The sequence below is a fragment of the Bos taurus genome, chromosome 1 (genome assembly GCF_002263795.3).
Source record: "Bos taurus isolate L1 Dominette 01449 registration number 42190680 breed Hereford chromosome 1, ARS-UCD2.0, whole genome shotgun sequence".
NCBI classification, from domain to species: Eukaryota; Metazoa; Chordata; class Mammalia; order Artiodactyla; family Bovidae; genus Bos; species Bos taurus.
In genome coordinates, this window is record NC_037328.1 from 126,026,864 (window position 1) to 126,044,917 (window position 18,054).

General features: G+C 44.0%; 1 protein-coding gene across 2 annotated transcripts; it reads left to right on the forward strand.

The window, feature by feature from the left end:
- The first annotated feature begins 12,745 nt into the window (after window positions 1-12,745).
- On the forward strand, window positions 12,746-15,953 carry PAQR9 (progestin and adipoQ receptor family member 9). Of its 2 annotated transcripts, none has more exons than XM_024989615.2 (2): window positions 12,746-13,332; window positions 13,695-15,021. In XM_024989615.2, exons 1-2 carry the CDS (start codon window positions 13,330-13,332, stop codon window positions 14,982-14,984), a joined length of 1,293 nt encoding a protein of 430 aa, XP_024845383.1. In that variant the 5' UTR covers window positions 12,746-13,329; the 3' UTR covers window positions 14,985-15,021. The 2 variants fall into 2 exon arrangements, with proteins under 2 accessions (XP_024845383.1, NP_001071419.1); NM_001077951.2 differs by having other exon boundaries at window positions 13,171-13,323; window positions 13,695-15,953.
- Window positions 15,954-18,054: the final 2,101 nt, after the last annotated feature.

Here is an 18,054-nt window from a genome sequence, read left to right on the forward strand (position 1 = left end):
GTTGTAAGAAGAACAGTAACAGCTACCCTTTATTGATATCTAGTCTGTGTCTAGCACTTTTTATAGTCAATCTTCACAACAAAATTGCAAGACAGCATTACTTACAGGTTCCCTTTGCAGAACAGAGGTGAAGCAACTTGCCCAATGTCATCCAGTTGGTAGATAACAAAGTCATGTTTCAAGCCCAGGCTTATCTGACTCAAAGTCAGGGCTTACTATGGAAACAGTATGGAGGTTCCTTAAAAAAAAAAACTAAATATAGAGTTACCATATGATCCAGCAGTCCCACTCCTGGATAGATATCCAGAAAAGATTAAAACTTTAATTCAAAAAGATACACGTGCTCCAATGTTCACAGCAGCACTATTTACAATAGCCAAGACATGGAAACAAGCAAGTGACCATCCACAGATGAATGGCTTAGGAAGATGTGGTATATATACACAGTGAAATGTCAACCATAAAAGAGAACAAAATTTTGCTATTTGCAAACATGGATGGACCCGGAGGATATTATGCTTAATGAAATAAGTCAGAGAGAGAAAACAAATACTATATGTTATCACTTGTATGTAGAATCTGAAAAATAAAACAAGTGAATGAATATAACAAAACAGACTCACAGATGTAGAGAACAAACTAGTGGTTACTAGAGGGGAGAGGGAAGGGAGGAGGGACAAATTAAGGGTAGGGGATTAAGCGGTACCAAGTACTATGCATAAAATAAATAAATTACAAGGATATATTGTAAAACACAGGGAAAATAGCCAATATTTTATAATAACTTTAAATGGAGTATAATCCACAAAAATATTAATCACTACACTGTATACCTGAAACTAATATAATATTGTAAATAAACTACACTTCAGTTAATTTTTTTTTTTTTCTCTAATTTGTGCTGTGGTCTTAAAAGCTCTGAGACATTTGCAAACCTCCAAGCATTTTAAACCAGACTTTCAGGAAAAGGATCTGTTAAGTTCTAAAAGCTCAGGCCCTAGGGAAAGAGGGTGTAAATTTTTTATGTCTCAGCAGCGCTGTATCCGCACTGACATTTGCTTCTTTATTATCTCAGTGTAGGTGAAACCATGGTGAGAGAATCCTAAATAGCCTCTGCAGAGCTGCCGGGGTGTGAAATGATGCTATTAATAGAAGAGATTTGAGGAATTCTCTTTGATACAAACTACTTTAGAATTGACCTTTAAAATTCAAATCAAAGCACTGCTAAGTCTTCCTATCATGATGGCTCATGTTATATGTTCTTTCTTTCCAGATAAATGACTTGTCCACAAAGTGAACAGGCCTCTTTCCACAGGTTTCGCTGAGGGGAAGGGAGGGGTGTAGGTGGGGTGACAGGCATCTTTTAGGGGTTTGGTTTGTTGTTAAGATCCCTAAGTGATTGATTCTGAAGTGCAGGCACCACTGCCATTGTCACTGAGGTTCACAGCCAACAGCTTTTGTGTTTTCTATTTTTGGTTTAGCTTTTCTGGGCTTTGGAGATCAGTTCATCAGAGAAGAGTCTGCTTGAGCAGGGTCAATACAAATGTTCTGAATTGAGCCTAACTCTGGACTTGGAAAGCCTTAGGAATGGTGTCTTTTAAACCTTTCACAAATGTTAAGTGCCTACTGTGTGCCAGGGCCTTTGATAGGTGCTGGGGATACAGCAGAGAGCAAAGTTCTGGCCCTCAAAGAGCTTCTATTTTAGTAGGGAGAAAGAACAAATAAGTATATATGATATCATATATTACAGTGTCTGCTAGTAAAACAGGAAGAAAATAAAGCAGGCCGAGGAGGCAGAGAGTGACGGGGGCTGCCATTTTGCCATTTGGGTGGGTGGCAGAGTTTTCTGAGAGATGGTGTAGCTGATTAGAAAACTGAATGAAGGGAGAATGTCAGGGCAGAAAGCATTTGAGGCAGAGTGAGGCACAGAGAAAGAGCATGTGCAAAGGCCCAGGGGCAGCTATCAGCCCAGTGGTGACTCAGGGAAAGGCTTCCTTCTTCTGGGCAGACAGCCCATGTGTGGGCTGAGTGTGGCTGGCAGATTACAGGCTGCCTAGCAGACATCCCTGCCCCATCACCAGGCTGCTGTGCAGGGGACAGCAGGTACACAGCCCATGAAGCCTCTCCTGGAGGCACAGGCTTTAGAGGAACAGCTGGAAGGGTGATGCGGTGGATGAGAGAGCGCATAGGATGAGGGAGTGTGGGAACTAGTGACCTCTGTCTTAAAAGATGAGAGATGTAGAATAAAATCCTTTTCTTTGAAAATTATTTATTTTTATTTATTTTTAAGTTTTTAAAATTATTTTTTGACTGTGCCACCATGTGGCACGCAGATCTTAGCTCCCCAACCAGGGATTGAGTCCATGCCCCATGCAGTGGAAATGTGGATTCTTAACCACTGGACCACCAGGAAAGTCCCTAAAAATACTTTCAGTTCAGTTCAGTTCAGTCACTCAGTCGTGTCTGACTCTTTGCAGCTCCATGAACCGCAGCATGCCAGGCCTCCCTGTCCATTACCAACTCCCGGAGTTTACTCAAACTCGTCCACTGAGTTGGTGATGCCATCCAACCATCTCATCCTCTGTCGTCCCCTTCTCCTCCTGCCCTCAATCTTTCCCAGCATCAGGGTCTTTTCAAATGAGTCAGCTCTTCGCATCAGGTGGCCAAAGTACTGGAATTTCAGCTTGAACATCAGTCCTTCCAATGAACACCCAGGACTGATTTCCTTTAGGATGGACTGGCTGGATCTCTTTGCAGTCCAAGGGACTCTCAAGAGTCTTCTCCAACACCACAGTTCAAAAGCATCAATTCTTCATAGTCAGCTTTCTTCATAGTCCAACTCTCACATCCATACATGACTACTGGAAAAACCATAGCCTTGACTAGATGGACCTTTGTTGACAAAGTAATGTCTCTGCTTTTTAATATGCTGTCTAGGTTGGTCATAACCTTCCTTCCAAGGAGTAAGCGTCTTTTAATTTCATGGCTGCAGTCACCATCTGCAGTGATTTTGGAGCCCAAAAAAATAAAGTCACTTAAAAAAAAATATTTATTTGGCTGGGCTAGATCTTCATTGCTGTACATGGTCTTTCTCCAGTTACAGAGGGCAGGAGCTATGCTTTAGTTGTGGTGTTTGGGGTTCTCATTGCGGTGGTTTCTCTTGTGGAGCACGGGCTGTAGAGCACAGGCTCAGTAGCTGTGGCACACGGGCTTAGTTGCTCTGAGGCATGTGGGATCTTCCTGGACCAGGGATCAAACCAATGTCCCCTGCACTGCAAGGTGGATTTTTAACCACTGGATCACCAGTGAAAGAAGTGAAGGTCTTAGTCATTCAGTCAGGTCCGACTCTTTGCGACCCCATGGCGTGTAGCCTGCCAGGCTCCTCTGTCCATGGAATTCTCCAGGCAAGAATACTGGAGTCAGTTGCCATTCCCGTCTCCAGGGGATCTTCCCAACGCAGGGATCGCATTGCAGGCAGATTCTTCACCATCTGAGCTACGAGGGAAGTCCTGGATCACCAGGGAAGTCCATAAAAATCCCTTTCTTAAGTGAATATAAGAAAACCACCAACCACATGGGACAGGATTTAGGAGCCCCCTCCCCCTCACAATGGACTTGCCTCCATCCCTCACTGGGGTGATGATTTTCTGCCATCAGCCGTGAGGCTGATGTAGAATTTAAGAACCACATCAGCCCTAATGACAACACCATTCCAGTTTGGAAACTAAGGTAGGTTATTTCCATGCCCCTCTCACAAAGAGAAATTCTCTCTTCCTTCCCCACTTTATTTCTTCTCATGTAATATTTGTACAATGCTTGTCTCTCCTGAGTTACAATGTTCTGTGGCACAGCAAAGTCAAAAGATTTTTGGTGTAAGTGTAAAACCACTACTGCTTTTTAAATTACAAAATGAAACAAGAAAACTAGCCTTTCGTCACCCTTATTCCATCTCTAATCCCTTTCTTTATAAGACTTTCATTTTCTACTTAATTTCTGAATTGTTTAAAATGTCTTACAAATTTATTGCTTTGACAAGCCCACATCCAATTACTTGGTTTATGTTTTAGTTTTGTTTACACAATATGAGAAAACAAAGTGTTGTGTTATCTTGTGTTGACATCTACCAGACCTGGCTTAGCCTGTCTCCCCTAAGTTATTATAAAGGAGTTTGATACCAGTAGACAGAATATACATAAGTCACTGAAGGGCCTGTTAGAAAAGTTGAGGATTTCCGGCGCAGTCTGGAGCTGGCAATATGAGACAGAATTGTAGCCCACAGAGTCACTCCATTCCCAACCCCTTCCCTTCCGATACTCATCCAATTAAATAAAGTTAATATAATCAGAAAGCTTCCAAAACATGAGAGACCATTCATGCAGTTTAAAGTGGAAAACAAAGTATTAATAAGTTCCATCCTGCTGCATTCAAATCTATTTGTTTATTAGAAGTAAGTGAGACCAGGCACTGTTATGGTGAAGGAGAAATCAGAGAACTAAGATAAAAGCCAAGAGAGAGAGAAACAAATGACCCAGGATTGACAGTTCTCTCTGAGATGAACAAGTGTGGATGACTCGTAACTCCAGTTTTCCATGGTTTTCTTGCCAGATGGTGCTTAACCCTCACCCCAGCCTTGACCTTCGTGGATGGGGTGCAGGTGTCTGTCCGGCAAATTACTGAGAAGTAAAAGCATTGGAAACTTAATGGTGTTAGAAGCTGCATTGAAATACTGCTTGTTTCAAAATGGCTGCATTAAATAAGTAATCACAACGCAGCTGCATTGAAACATTGTGTGCCCATTTCCCCTGCAACTGAGAAGAGGGATGATTCTAACTTCTCTTGATTGTGCTCCAACTTGCTCCTCTGCCCTTTTATGCGCTGAGCATCTGGTGCCGGCTATAAGCATAATTGCGGTTTATCATTGCTTGTTAAATTAACAACTGGCCTATCTCCTGAATGCTTGCTATAGATTATCCCTACTCAGCACTGGGATATCTCTAACCAGTGAATTAAGTATGTATGAGAATGAGGTATCTAAAGTTGAAATAGGTGGAAAGAAGTTTAGAGGAGCAGGGTAAGGACCAAGAATAAAAACTAAAACATTACAATCTGCCAACTTCTAAATAAAGGGAATATTTTTAGTGAATATAGAAGGAAATAACTTTTATGTCACAAAATTCATATATTCAGCCATTCGATATTTTTCAAAATCATATAGTCATTGATATTTAAGAAAGCATAAAAGTAAAATGCTTTCTCTTATTAAATATTTACTTTAAAAAAGAACTAAACCATTTTAACTGTAGAATTCCCATAACACACAGCTCAAAGAAACGTGCCTATGGGTGACCAAGGGACTACATAAGTTCCTTAAAAAATGCTCCTTCTTTAAAAATCAATACATTGAATATATAAAATATGATATCTTCAATTAGTTTCATGATTGGTGCCAAGACCATTATGTTGATAAATTCTTTCAACAAATAGACACTGTACCTCAAAGAGAAGGAAAATCTTTACATTAAAAAATGAGATGTACAGGTATATCAAAAGATGCTCAACATTACTGCTAACCATAAGGGTAACTCAAAACCACAGTGAGATATCACCTCTCACCTGCTAAAATGGCTATTATAAAAAAAAAAGGGGGGGGGTAGTAATTTTGAAGAAGTTTGAAAAAAAAAAAGTAAAGAAAAAGAAACTCTTGTGCACTGTTGATTGGGATGTAAATTGGTACAGCCACGGTGGAAACAGTATGGAGATTTCTCAAAACATTAAAATACAATTACTATACAACCCACCAATTCTACTCCAGAGTATTTATCCAAAGAAAATGGCAATGCTAATTCAAAAAGACAGCTGCACCCCCTTGTTCAATCCATCATTGCTAACAATAGCCAAGATGTGTGGAAACAACCTGTGTCCATCCATGGATATATGGATAAAGATGTGGTTTGTGTGTGTGTGTGCTGTGCTTAGTCGCTTAGTGGTGTCTGACTCTTTGCACCCATGGACTGCAGCCCACCAGGCTCCTTTGTTCATGGGGATTTTCCAGACAAGAATACTGGAGTGGGTTGCCACTCCCTCCTCCAGGGGATCTTCCCAATCCAGGGATCGAGCCCAGGTCTCCCACATTGCAGGCTGATTCTTTACCATCTGAGCCACCAGGGAAACCCATGTGTATATGTATATATATATAATGGAATATTGTCGCTGTTGTTCAGTCACTCAGTCAGGTCCAACTCTTTGTGACCCCATGGACTGAAGCATGCCAGGCTTCCCTGTCCTTCACCATCTTCCAGAGCTTCCTCAGCCTCATGCTCTGCCATTAAAAAAAAGAATGAAATCTTGCCATTTGCGACAACACGGATGGACCTTGAGGACATTATGCTAGTAAAATAAGTCGGAAAAGGAAGACAAATACCATATGGGAGGTGGGGGGTCAAGGGGGTCAAAAAAGTACAGATTTCCAGTTATAAAATAAGTCCTGGGGATGTAAGGTACAGCATGGTGACTATAATTAATAATACTGTATTGCACATCTGAAAGTTGTCGAGAGAGTAAAGCTTAAAAGTCCTTAACACAAGGGAAAAAAAACTCCTGTAACTATGTATGGTGTGGATGTGGATGTTGACCAATTGTGGTGATCATTTCACAATACATACAAATATCAAATCATTAGGCACCTGGAACTAATATAATGCTGCAAGTTCATTATGCCTCAGTGAATTTTTTTTAATTTTTAAAAAGAAAAAAAAGAAACTAAATGAAACCCTAGCAGAATATTTTCCTTTCTGTATTAATTAGTCACTGTAATCAGTCATATTGTACTAAATGCAAGGATCATCTATGAAATCATAGAATCTGCTATTTGCATCTTTGTAGAGACTGAGACTATGGCAAGCCCCCTGGTAATAACAGATGTTAACTGTTTACAGGAAAATGCTCTTTATATGAAATGTACCTTCCAGCCACAGCTAATCAATATGCAGCTGTCACATACTGCACACACACACACCTTATTTGGCATCATTCTTTGCAGGGACTTTCTAACCAGATCCAACTGGTGACCACATTCAATAACACTTACAGTTGAGCTTTAGGCCAAGAAGCAATACTGGTTTTTTTCTCATCAGTTGTGCTCATTTATTTACAAAGTTCAAAAACAACCATTTTAAAAGCTTAAAATGGAAGGGGATACCTTATGAGGTAATAGGTGTCTTTACTGGAGATGTTCAAGGCTGGCTGCACAATAGCCTTGCTGGAGGTAGCATCCCAAAAAGGAAAGAGTTTTGGAATTAATGGTTTGACTTCTGATCTGCCACCCAACTGCGTCACATCTCTGAGCCTCTGATTTCTTGTCTGAAAACTGGGAGATTGTATTTACCTTACAAAGAATATTCTGAGAATTAGAGATAATATAGGTAAAGTGTCATTCCAATACCTGAATACAGTGTATGATCAATAAATTGAAACGGCTATCATAAATGGGAAGAGTTGGACTAGATGACCAACTCTCAAGATGACCAAAGAATTATACCACATTGCTAGTCTGAGATTCTAACCATTCAAAGAGTTACAGTACTAAAGAGAATTACCCCAGTCACAAATATGTGCATCCTTATTATGCACAAAGCACTGTGTCTCAAGGAAAATTGTCAATAAATAATGAGGAGCAGGCACTCAGACATCTATCTCACATACTAGTATCAGTTTCTAAAGCTAAATTAATGGAAGCCACCTAAAAGGCTCTACCAAAAAAGTCTCTTCCCAAAGGGTAAATCTGAATCAGGGTGAATATAACATGTAAATGAGCTTCCTTGATGACTCAGTGGTAAAGAATCCTCCTGGCAATGCAGGAGATGCAGGTTTTATCCCTGGGTTGGGAAGATCCCTTGCAGAAGGAAATGGCAACCCACTCCAGTATTCTTCCCTGGGAAATTCCATGGACAGAGGAGGCTGGCGGGCTACAGTCTCTCGGGTCGAAAAAAGTCAGATACAACTTAGGGACTAAACAACAAAAACACAAAATACAGAATCTATGTAGGAAGACAATACAGGCTCTAGACAAGAAAGAGAAAGAGCAGAACCGGGAGAAATAACTCCAGAATGGAGACTGTAAAAGCTCAGGAAGACTTTGGGAAGGGCTCAAGGCTCTGGGCAGGGCTGATCAGAGCCTAGGAACTGTTGGTGGACTCTGAGAGGCAGGACCTGAGAGGCAGGAAAGGGGAGTCTATCCTGAGTCCGGGAGAGGGGATGGAAGCAGACGGGACAAACAAGAGCAGTGGACTATGGGGCAGAAGTGGACAAACAGTTTTGATTGCGTGCCCTTTATCAGCCAGTGCTTAGATGCTCCCCACGCCCCAACGAATTTAGAAGGATGAGATCTACTGAAAGAGAAGTTGTGGCATTTTATTATTCCTCTTAGTCTTTTTATGCAGTCCACTGTGGAGACCACCAATAGAGAGCAGGTGAACCTGTAGGACAGAGGGGTCTGGAGCTGTCCCTCCCGGCAAACAATCTCAAAAGGTAAAAACACCTTCGACAAGGCTCTCTTAGCTTTTATTCAAAAAGGAACCCCGTTGGGACTTCCCTGGTCGTCCAGTGATTAGAACTCCATACTTTCACTTCCAAGAGTGCAGGTTCAATCAGTGTCAGGGAGCTAAGACCCCACAAGCCTTGTGGTGTGGCTAAAAAAAAAAAAGAGGGACAGAATCCTGCCACCATGTCAGTTACCAGGCAGGAACCGTGCCAGATAAGAACTCAGTCTCCCACCACTTTATCATTTCCAGCCCTCCACCAGCATTTGGATTGCACTTGCCCTGAAAGTTGTCACAGTTACACCTGATGCCACTGCCAGAAGCCTTTCCATCATCAAGCATCTGATTCTATAATCTGGTAGTGATCACATCTGACATGGAAGTGTTGGTTTTGTTTTTGCTTTTTAAAATTTTTTGTGGAAATATAGTTGATTCACAATGTTGTGGGAGTTCCAAGTGTACAGCAAAGTGATTCAGTTATACATACATATATATATATAATACATATACACCTTTTCAAGATTCTTCTCGATTCTGCTATATTGGAAGATACAATAAATCATAAGATTTTTAGTATAGTTCCCTGTGCTATACGGTAGGTCCTTGCTGGTTATCTATTTTATATATAGTAGTGAAAAGTGTTAGTCACTCAGTTGTGTCCATCTCTTTGTGACCCCATGGACTGTAGCCCACTAGGCTCCTCTGTCCATGGAATTCTCCAGGCAAGAATACTGAAGTGGGGTGCCATTCCCCTCTCCAGGGGATCTTCCTGACCCAGGGATCAAACCCACATCTTTCAGTCTCCTGCACTGGCAGGTGGGTTCTTTACCACTAGCACCACCTGGGAAGCCCATAGTACATATATTTTAATCCCAAACAACATGAAAGAGTTTGGAAGATAACATTACGACTGTTTTCAACTTGAGGGAAGGGAAGCACTTTGTTTAGACTGTATATTCTAAGGAGGGACTAAACCTTATAGAGTTCTCTTCATACAGTCACCGGTGCAATTAAACAGTGTTCACAGTCGGTTTTGTTTGCTTGTTTGATTGGTTTTGGCTAAAAATGAGACTAGAAAAAAAATTACCTCCTCCAAAACAGGTGTAGTATTAACAAATATCATAGCATATTTTTTTCTGCAGATTTTATAAATATTTCATCATTCTTATTAGAAAGCATCATATTTGCTGTGGAAATTTTATATATGCTTCATTTTATTGTTAAAAGATGTTTACTTCTTGGAAGAGAAGTTGTGACCAACCTAGACAGCATATTAAAAAGCAGAGACATTACTTTGCCAACAAAGGTTCGTCTAGTCAAGGCTATGGTTTTTCCAGTAGTCATGTATGGATGTGAGAGTTGCACTGTGAAGAAAGCTGAGCGCCGAAGAATTGATGCTCTTGAACTGTGGTGTTGGAGAAGACTCTTGAGAGTCCCTTGGACTGCAAGGAGATCCAACCAGTCCATCCTAAAGGAAATCAGTCCTTGGTGTTCTTTGAAAGGACTGATGCTGAAGCTGAAACTCCAATACTTTGGCCACCTGATGCGAAGAACTGACTCATTGGAGAAGACCCTTATGCTGTGAAAGATTGAAGGTGGGAGGAGAAGGGGACAACAGAGGATAAGATGGTTGGATGGCATCACCAACTTGATGGACATGAGTCCATCAAACTCCAGGCGTTGGTGATAAGACAGGGAAGTGTGGTATGCTGCTGTCCATGGGGTTGCAAAGAGTTGGACACAACTGAGTGACTGAACTGAACTGAACATCTTATTGTCATGGAGAGAAACACAAATAAACCTACAGTTGATCTACAAGAACATCAAAGCAAACCACAAGGTCAAAATCCATCTGTCCTGCTTGCTACAATTTCTACAAATGACTGCATTTGGCAGTCAGGACCCATTAGTACCCAAAGGTACACAGTCTGCACAGAACTGCGAAAAACACACTTCTATCCTTGGTTTGACAAGATTTCAACGGGAAGAACTAGCCAGCTTCTGCCTCTAAATGATGGCATTGACTTTCCAATGTAACGCGGGTAACTTTTCTCTCTCAGGAACTCCATCAGCTCCATAGTCAGTTCTAATTACCTTAGAGATGCCTTATCTCCCAGTTCACCTTCTGGGAATGGCAGGCAGCCCACTGTTTCTCTCTGTTTAGCCAAGCCCAGGGGACGGGACTGTGGTTCTCACTGCCAAGAGGCAGTTATTTTACTGGAGTTAAAATAAACCTCAAAAGCCAGCCTTTGTAGGGTGTGGGAAACAAGGTTTTATATCTCAAAAACCTTAAGGAAAATTAATTCTATAGATTGGTAGTAATTAAAAAAAATCATATTGCTGGTTCTTTTTTTGTTAAGAAGTTAGGTGAATTGTGGTGTATCCTTAGTTCCCTTTGACTTGGCTTTGTCAGGGAATAGCCAGGACACCTGTCTTGGCTGGCATTGGAGAGCTTTCAGGAAAACCACTTCAAAACTGCAGCAGATTCTGTGCCTCATGAGGGAGGGCAGTTACATGAAAAAAGAGAAAAGCAGAAATTGCAAAGACTTTCTGAAAGATTTATAAGAATGGTATGATGGATTTTTCGACTTTATATAAAATACAGAGTGCTTTAAAGAATGTCATCTTTTATCATAGCCAGTCTCATCCCACCCACATAAAGATAAATGTTATTTCATCTAATCAGAGTGTCTTTCACATTTATTTACAGTCAATTCCATTATTTCACTTGATGTGAACTTTCTATTATATTCTCCTCTATTATGTAAGTGAGCTGATTATGCAACCAAGAGGTCGGTAAATATGGGAATTATTATAAGATCAACATTTTTTACAGCTCAGGTTGTTTGTGGAATAACAAAGAGAAGAGAAAAAAAACTCTCTGTTTTCCAGTCTGCCCTGGATTCAGTTTTATCATTCCTAGGTTAGATTTATAAATGCCTGACTCTTAATCTCTTTTACAAATTAGCCTGGATCCTTAGTCCAAATGTGAAAGGAAATTAGGTTTTGCTTTAAAACAAGGCTATAGACAATAGCAAAAGAAAATACTAAAACAAGATACAGTTAACTACAGCAAAATCTCAGTTACTTAAAACCCATCAATAAGGAATTTGTGATAGTTCAGAAAGGCACAAGACCCAAGTGCACCTTTGGCCTAATTGTGTAAGAGCTTGCTAAAGCAGGTACTAATAGAAAAGTTGTGTTTTGGTTTTTTTTTGAAAGAGAAGGCTGAAACTTGTTTCTGATACCGTTAAGTAATTTTAGATGTTTACAATACTGAATGATTTCCTAGTTATAAATAATTCTTATCCATAACTTAAGTCCCCTGAGCCATCGCTAAGTAAACCTTCCTTGACCTACTTAAAGGATTTGTTATAGTGATGAAAGCGGCCTTTCATTTATGAAATGAAAATAGTTTCCTTTGAGCAAATCAGGTTGTTGGATGTTCTGCTTTAAGTACATAAGGTCCAGAAGCAGTTTGCAGGGTTATAACCCCCTTCTGCCAACTAGGCCCGTTATTTACCGTTGTGGCGCTTCCACTTCCTTATCTGCAAAATGGGAAAAATAATAATACCTAAATGATTTTTAAAACTGCAAAGCACTTAGAACAATGCCTGGCTCCTTAAATGTTAGCCTCTATTGTCATGACACTACACAGCAGGTCAGTGATGCAAATCAGACTCAGTCACACCCTCAGGGCATCGCTAAGAGAAACTTACGCGAAATGACAAAACATTTTACAGGAGGCAGGTTTTTTAGCCCCTCTTTTCACAAGGCTCAAGGGCATATTTTCACAGGGCAGTGCATCACAACCGTTTTCCATTCTTCAGTCTCCCTTTCTTCTGGCCTCCAGCCACTCAACCTAGCTTGCCAGGTACTTCTGCTAAATTACGCATAAAGCTTTTTCCAGGCCACCCCTCCCAATCTCCACGAATTCGTCTCCGGTCTCTTTTCAATTAGGGCTAGAACGCACCTCCTCCCTGAGGTCTTCCGTCATCAACATCCACTGCTTATAATCAGCCCTTGCGACTCGGGCACAGCTCTGCTTGGGAATCCCTTCTTAATAAATTTCTCAGATCATTACAGGCTTTCCGAATCCCCTGGTCTTCATCTGAAATTTTTCATTAAAATGCTGAGTTTGAGCATCCCGCCCTGAGTTGTAGGACTCTGGGCTCCAAACAAGATTCCTAGTTAAAGACACAGGAGCACGGGTGGGCTGCGACCCCCGAGGGCTGGTGATCACGACCACAGGCCAGTTTAGAGGGCCGTTCGTTTGAATCGGACAAGGACGAAAGGAGATTGGTGACGCACCTGAATAAGTCCGCTAGACGAAAGGAGATAAACTAACGCTTGACATGGTGCTGAGAGTGAGAACCGCGCGCGCGCGCGCACGCACGCACACACACACACACGCAAAGAGAGAAGCAGTCCCAGGTATCTGACAACGACACGGCCTGATCCAGACGCGGCCTCAAAGTCCCCAGATTGCCGGAGCGCCCCCGCCCGCTCCCGATATTACGGTCGGCGCATCCCTGCGCCCTGCCCCGGCTCGGACTCGCGCGCCGCTCTCCCCTCACCCTCTTCCCCGCCTTCTGCGGCCGCAGCTCCCCGCCCCCCGCGAACGCGGCTCCCCAGTGTCCTCTCGAACGCCCGCGTGGCTGTCGGGTTTCGAATCCCGAAGCCGACCCTCGCCCTCGGAGCGGGCCGCCGAGTCGCTGGCGCAGCCTTTGGCCCCAGCATCAATCATTAACGGGCCAGCTCGGGCTTCGGCGACCCGAGGAGCAGGGTAGGGATGGTACGGAACTCGAGACCGGGGACAACTCTATCCCCCGAGGCGGCCGCGAAACACTAGCCGGGGAGGCCCCCGCCCTGCCTCGGTGCTCCCGTCCCTCCCTCCCTCCAGCGCCTCCGCTCCCCCCATCCCCGCCTCCCGAGCCGGGGGCGGCGGCGTCTGCGCCCGCACCGCGCGATGCCCAGTCACCGCAGCAGCGCCGCTGCCGCCGCAGTCAGTCGCGCCGCCGCCGCTGCCGCAGCGCGGGCGGCCGCGAGCCGGTAGCGGGGAGCCTGGCGAAGGGGCCGCCGTGCCCCGCGGACTCCTGCCGGTTGGTACGCGGCTTGAGATCGGTGATTATTTGTATTTATTTCTTTATTTTTTAGGAACGGTTGTTCAGAGGCTCTGGTCTTCTCCTGAACCTGCAGCGACGCCCCCGGCGCGCGCACAAAGGCTCCGACGGCGGCCGGCGGGGACCGGCGTGCGCGCCGGAGCCGGCGCCAGAGGTCGCCGGTGCGCGTCCTAGCCAAGCCCTGGGCACCATGCCGCGGCGCCTGCAGCTCCGGAGCGCGGGCACAAAGGGCCCGCCTGGCACGATCGCGGCGGCTTCGGAGGCCGCCTCGCGTCCCCACGCCTTGGCCTCCGGGGACTCCCCGGCATCCGCCAAGCCGCTGCTGCGCTGGGACGAGGTGCCCGACGACTTCGTGGAGTGCTTCATCCTGTCGGGCTACCGGCGGCTGCCGTGCACGGCGCAGGAGTGCCTGGCCTCGGTGCTGAAGCCCACCAATGAGACGCTCAACTTCTGGACGCACTTCATCCCGCTGCTGCTGTTCCTGAGCAAGTTCTGCCGCCTCTTTTTCCTGAGCGGCCGCGACGTGCCCTTCCACCATCCGTGGCTGCTGCCGCTGTGGTGCTACGCGTCGGGCGTGCTGCTGACCTTCGCCATGAGCTGCACGGCGCACGTGTTCAGCTGCCTCTCGCTGCGCCTGCGCGCCGCCTTCTTCTACCTGGACTACGCGTCCATCAGCTACTACGGCTTCGGGAGCACCGTGGCCTACTACTACTACCTGTTGCCAGGCCTGAGCTTGTTGGACGCCCGGGTGATGACCCCGTACGTGCAGCAGCGCCTGGGCTGGCACGTGGACTGCACGGGCCTCATCGCCGCCTACCGCGCGCTCGTGCTGCCCGTGGCCTTCGTGCTGGCGGTGGCCTGCACCGTGGCCTGCTGCAAGAGCCGCACCGACTGGTGCTCTTACCCGTTCGCGCTGCGCACCTTCGTCTTCATCATGCCGCTGAGCATGGCCTGCCCCATCATGCTGGAGAGCTGGCTCTTTGACCTGCGCGGGGAGAACCCCACGCTCTTCGTGCACTTCTACCGCCGCTACTTCTGGCTGGTGGTGGCTGCCTTCTTCAACGTGAGCAAGATCCCCGAGCGCATCCAGCCGGGCCTCTTCGACATCATCGGCCACAGCCACCAGCTCTTCCACATTTTCACCTTCCTCAGCATCTACGATCAGGTGTACTACGTTGAGGAGGGCCTGCGCCAGTTCCTCAAGGAGCCACCGGACGCGCCCACCTTCCTGGGCACCGTGGGCTACATGCTGCTGCTGGTCGTCTGCCTGGGGCTGGTCATCAAGAAGTTCCTCAGCAACGCCGAATTCTGCAGTAAAAAGTGAGCCTCCTCCTTGGGGGAGGCTGCCGGCTCGCCCACCAGTTTGTTGGGAGTTTCTGTTGTTGGTTTGTTTTGAAGTTTTGTCGTGTTTCCTTTTTTGCTTGAGGAGGGTGCTGCGAAACCACAGGGGGAAAGTCCAGCAAGGCAGGAGGGTCTCAGCGCACCTGGGGCTTTGGAAGAGGGAGGTGGGGCAAATGGGAGGGATAGGGCAGCTGGTTCTTGTCCTTGGAGAAAATTCAGATGGTGTCTGTGGCATCAGGGATTCTTCTAAGGCAGCGAATAAAACCCCCACTAAAACCCCAAACGGTTCGATTTTCCAGTCGTCTTCTCCGCCAGAGGTAATAGCAAGTGACACTTGTGAGGTCAGGCATGGAGTAAAGAGGGTAAGTAGACGAAATCCCTGGGTACTTCCATTTGGTTCTGAGGAATGCTTGGATTTGTCGAGGAATAGACCTTTGTAGAAAATCAGCAAGGAGACACAAACCCAGGGTTTAACCTGCTAGAAAATGCATGGACTGTGAACACATGTTAATTATTTCAAAATGTTTTCTCAGATGTTATTTAAATAGTAATATATACAATGGTTTTTCATAATTTATCAAAGCCTGTGATCTGCACTGAATTTTCTTTGTCATGTAGTTTTGAATTTTGCAGCCCTTCTGCATTGCATACACTTGAACTGGACATCAGGGCAAGCTGCTTGAGAGTTCTCAGCTACTTTTTTTACACAGTATTTTTTGGAGGCCTATGTGTGTCATGATACAACTGTGAATTATTCTACTGTAGGGACTCTGGTTAAACTATTGAGAAGGAGCTAAATGGTTTGTATAGATCCCAGATTCCTGTTTACTTTAATGTATTCCATAAAACCCATCTGAATTTTTTTTTTTTTTTTTTGCTTTGTTTTTAATCTTATTCTCTCCTTCTCTACTGATTTAAATTGCCACTGGAATAAATGTGCCTTTTGAAGCAATGCCCAAATGACTGGTCCTCAAAAATATCAATGGTTTCTTACATGGGGAGAGCAGTAGGAGTAAGCTTTTCTTACTTGATTGCAAATCAAGGTTTAACATTCCACTCAGGAGGGTAGGAAGATGGTGCTGGTTGTTTTTGGTAGGACCGAAAGTTGCTTACCAGGACATGCAGAACATTTGCCTTCTCTACAAGGAGAAGGAACCAATCCACTATTGTAGCTGTGGTTCCTAATGTAGTCACTGGAGAATGTGACTGTGCCCATCTATCCTTGCTTAAAATTAAAATCATAGTATTCAGGAATAAATGTGGCAGTTGTGTTATGAAAAGTCAGGAGTATGTTACTTGAGCTGTAGTTTAAGCTAAATAAGATGACCTTTCCCTAGTTAAGCACTGAAGTCTCATTTGGGTCCAGACAATGGAAATGAACGGCAGTCACCCTAAGTCATTGAAAAATTTGGGAAACACATTCCTGAGATCCTGTCTGACAACCACATTGGCCAGTGTTACTTAAGATAGTTCTCATAAATGCTATCCTGGTCCTGAGATGGCAACTCTAGATTAACACAAACTAGTGAGGTGATTTAAATGCTTATCACACTTCCTGACAATTCCTTTTGGTGAAGAGCCAAATAAGTCATTGAATGGGGAAGTCTTGACTTCACAGTATAATTTAGATCAAGCACAGAAGGTAGATGAACACTTACCTCAGCACTGGTAGGCTGGTGCTCCTGCCAAGACTGCTGTTTTTGTTTATGCTTTTAATCGCTGCTGTATTTGTAATCAGAGAGGTTCGGCACAGCTCCCTGGAGGAACCAATATCCTTATGTGTTAACTGCACACAGACATAAACTTTATGTATGTCTGTATTTGACTTAGGACCTCTTAATGGGACCATGAATACACTTTGCAAGTCTGCTGATAGGTGTCAGTGTCTCATCTTTGGCAAAGTGCAAGGAGATTCCTGTTAGGTTATGTTACAGAGACTGAGAGTTGTGTGCCTGCCACGGATGTTAATACTCAGCTGTAACTTCATTCGGAATGTGTGTTCAAGGACAGTTGTGGAAATCAGGCTATTTCTGCAGGCAAACTCATTTGCATGTCATTGCTGTCTCTTCTAGAACCCCAAAGAATGTTGGTTTGGAAGCTAGATGAACAGGTTGAGAAGTATTTTGGGTCTTCCTGGTAAAATAGTGATCTCCTTTTTCAGAAGAAACTTTCTAGAGACAGACTTCTAAAAAATATCGATGAGTTTGAGAAATTAAGCCCGTATCTGCTGTTCTAAATTTTTGTTGGCGATCTTCCAGGCTCTCAAACAAAATTCTCTTCTTGCCCTGTGTCTTTGTCCTTAAGCAGAGGCCACTTAAGGATAAAATTATACCCATATCATTTTCAAGTGATTATGATGCATGAGCTCAGTAAGATGACACACTTTTCCCCTGGAAGGTTTCTGCAGGGTAAAGTCTCACTTTCGTTCCCTTTGTCTCTTCCTTCCCGTACTTTCCCTTTCCTACTCCATTTTGGTTTTTTATGTACCACAGACAGCATTGACAAAGGACATTCTGGTGGAAAACAGTGGTTTGGCTTTACTTTGTGTTCCAATAGGTACCCTATACACTACATAAGACCAAGGGATGATTTGTGAAACTATTTATGTTATTTGCTGAATGATATCAGATTTCAGTCAAGGTAAAAGATGATTTTTGAGAATCAGCCAGTATTTACTCAGTCTCCACATTTGCATGAAACTCTCCAGGTGTATTACATATTTCAGGGATAATACGGCAATCACAATATAATTGCTTGTAAAATATTTTTTCATGTAAAATGTTTTTTTTACACTCTCCATGTTGCTACATCCTTTAAAATTCAGTCTTAGTTTATAGTGTTCAGCTGTTCAAAATGTAGCGCAAATAATAAGTCAAAATGCACTCCCTTATCTCTGTGCAACCTATTTCAGCAGTAGAGTTTTGAACCCTATTATGTAATGCATTTTATTTTTACTTGTTAGTCATGATCTAGGTGACATCTCAAGGAGCAGTCATGCCTGGGAAATGAGGGTGTTTGACTTGCATGCCTGTCACCCCGTGGGTTGGCCTCTG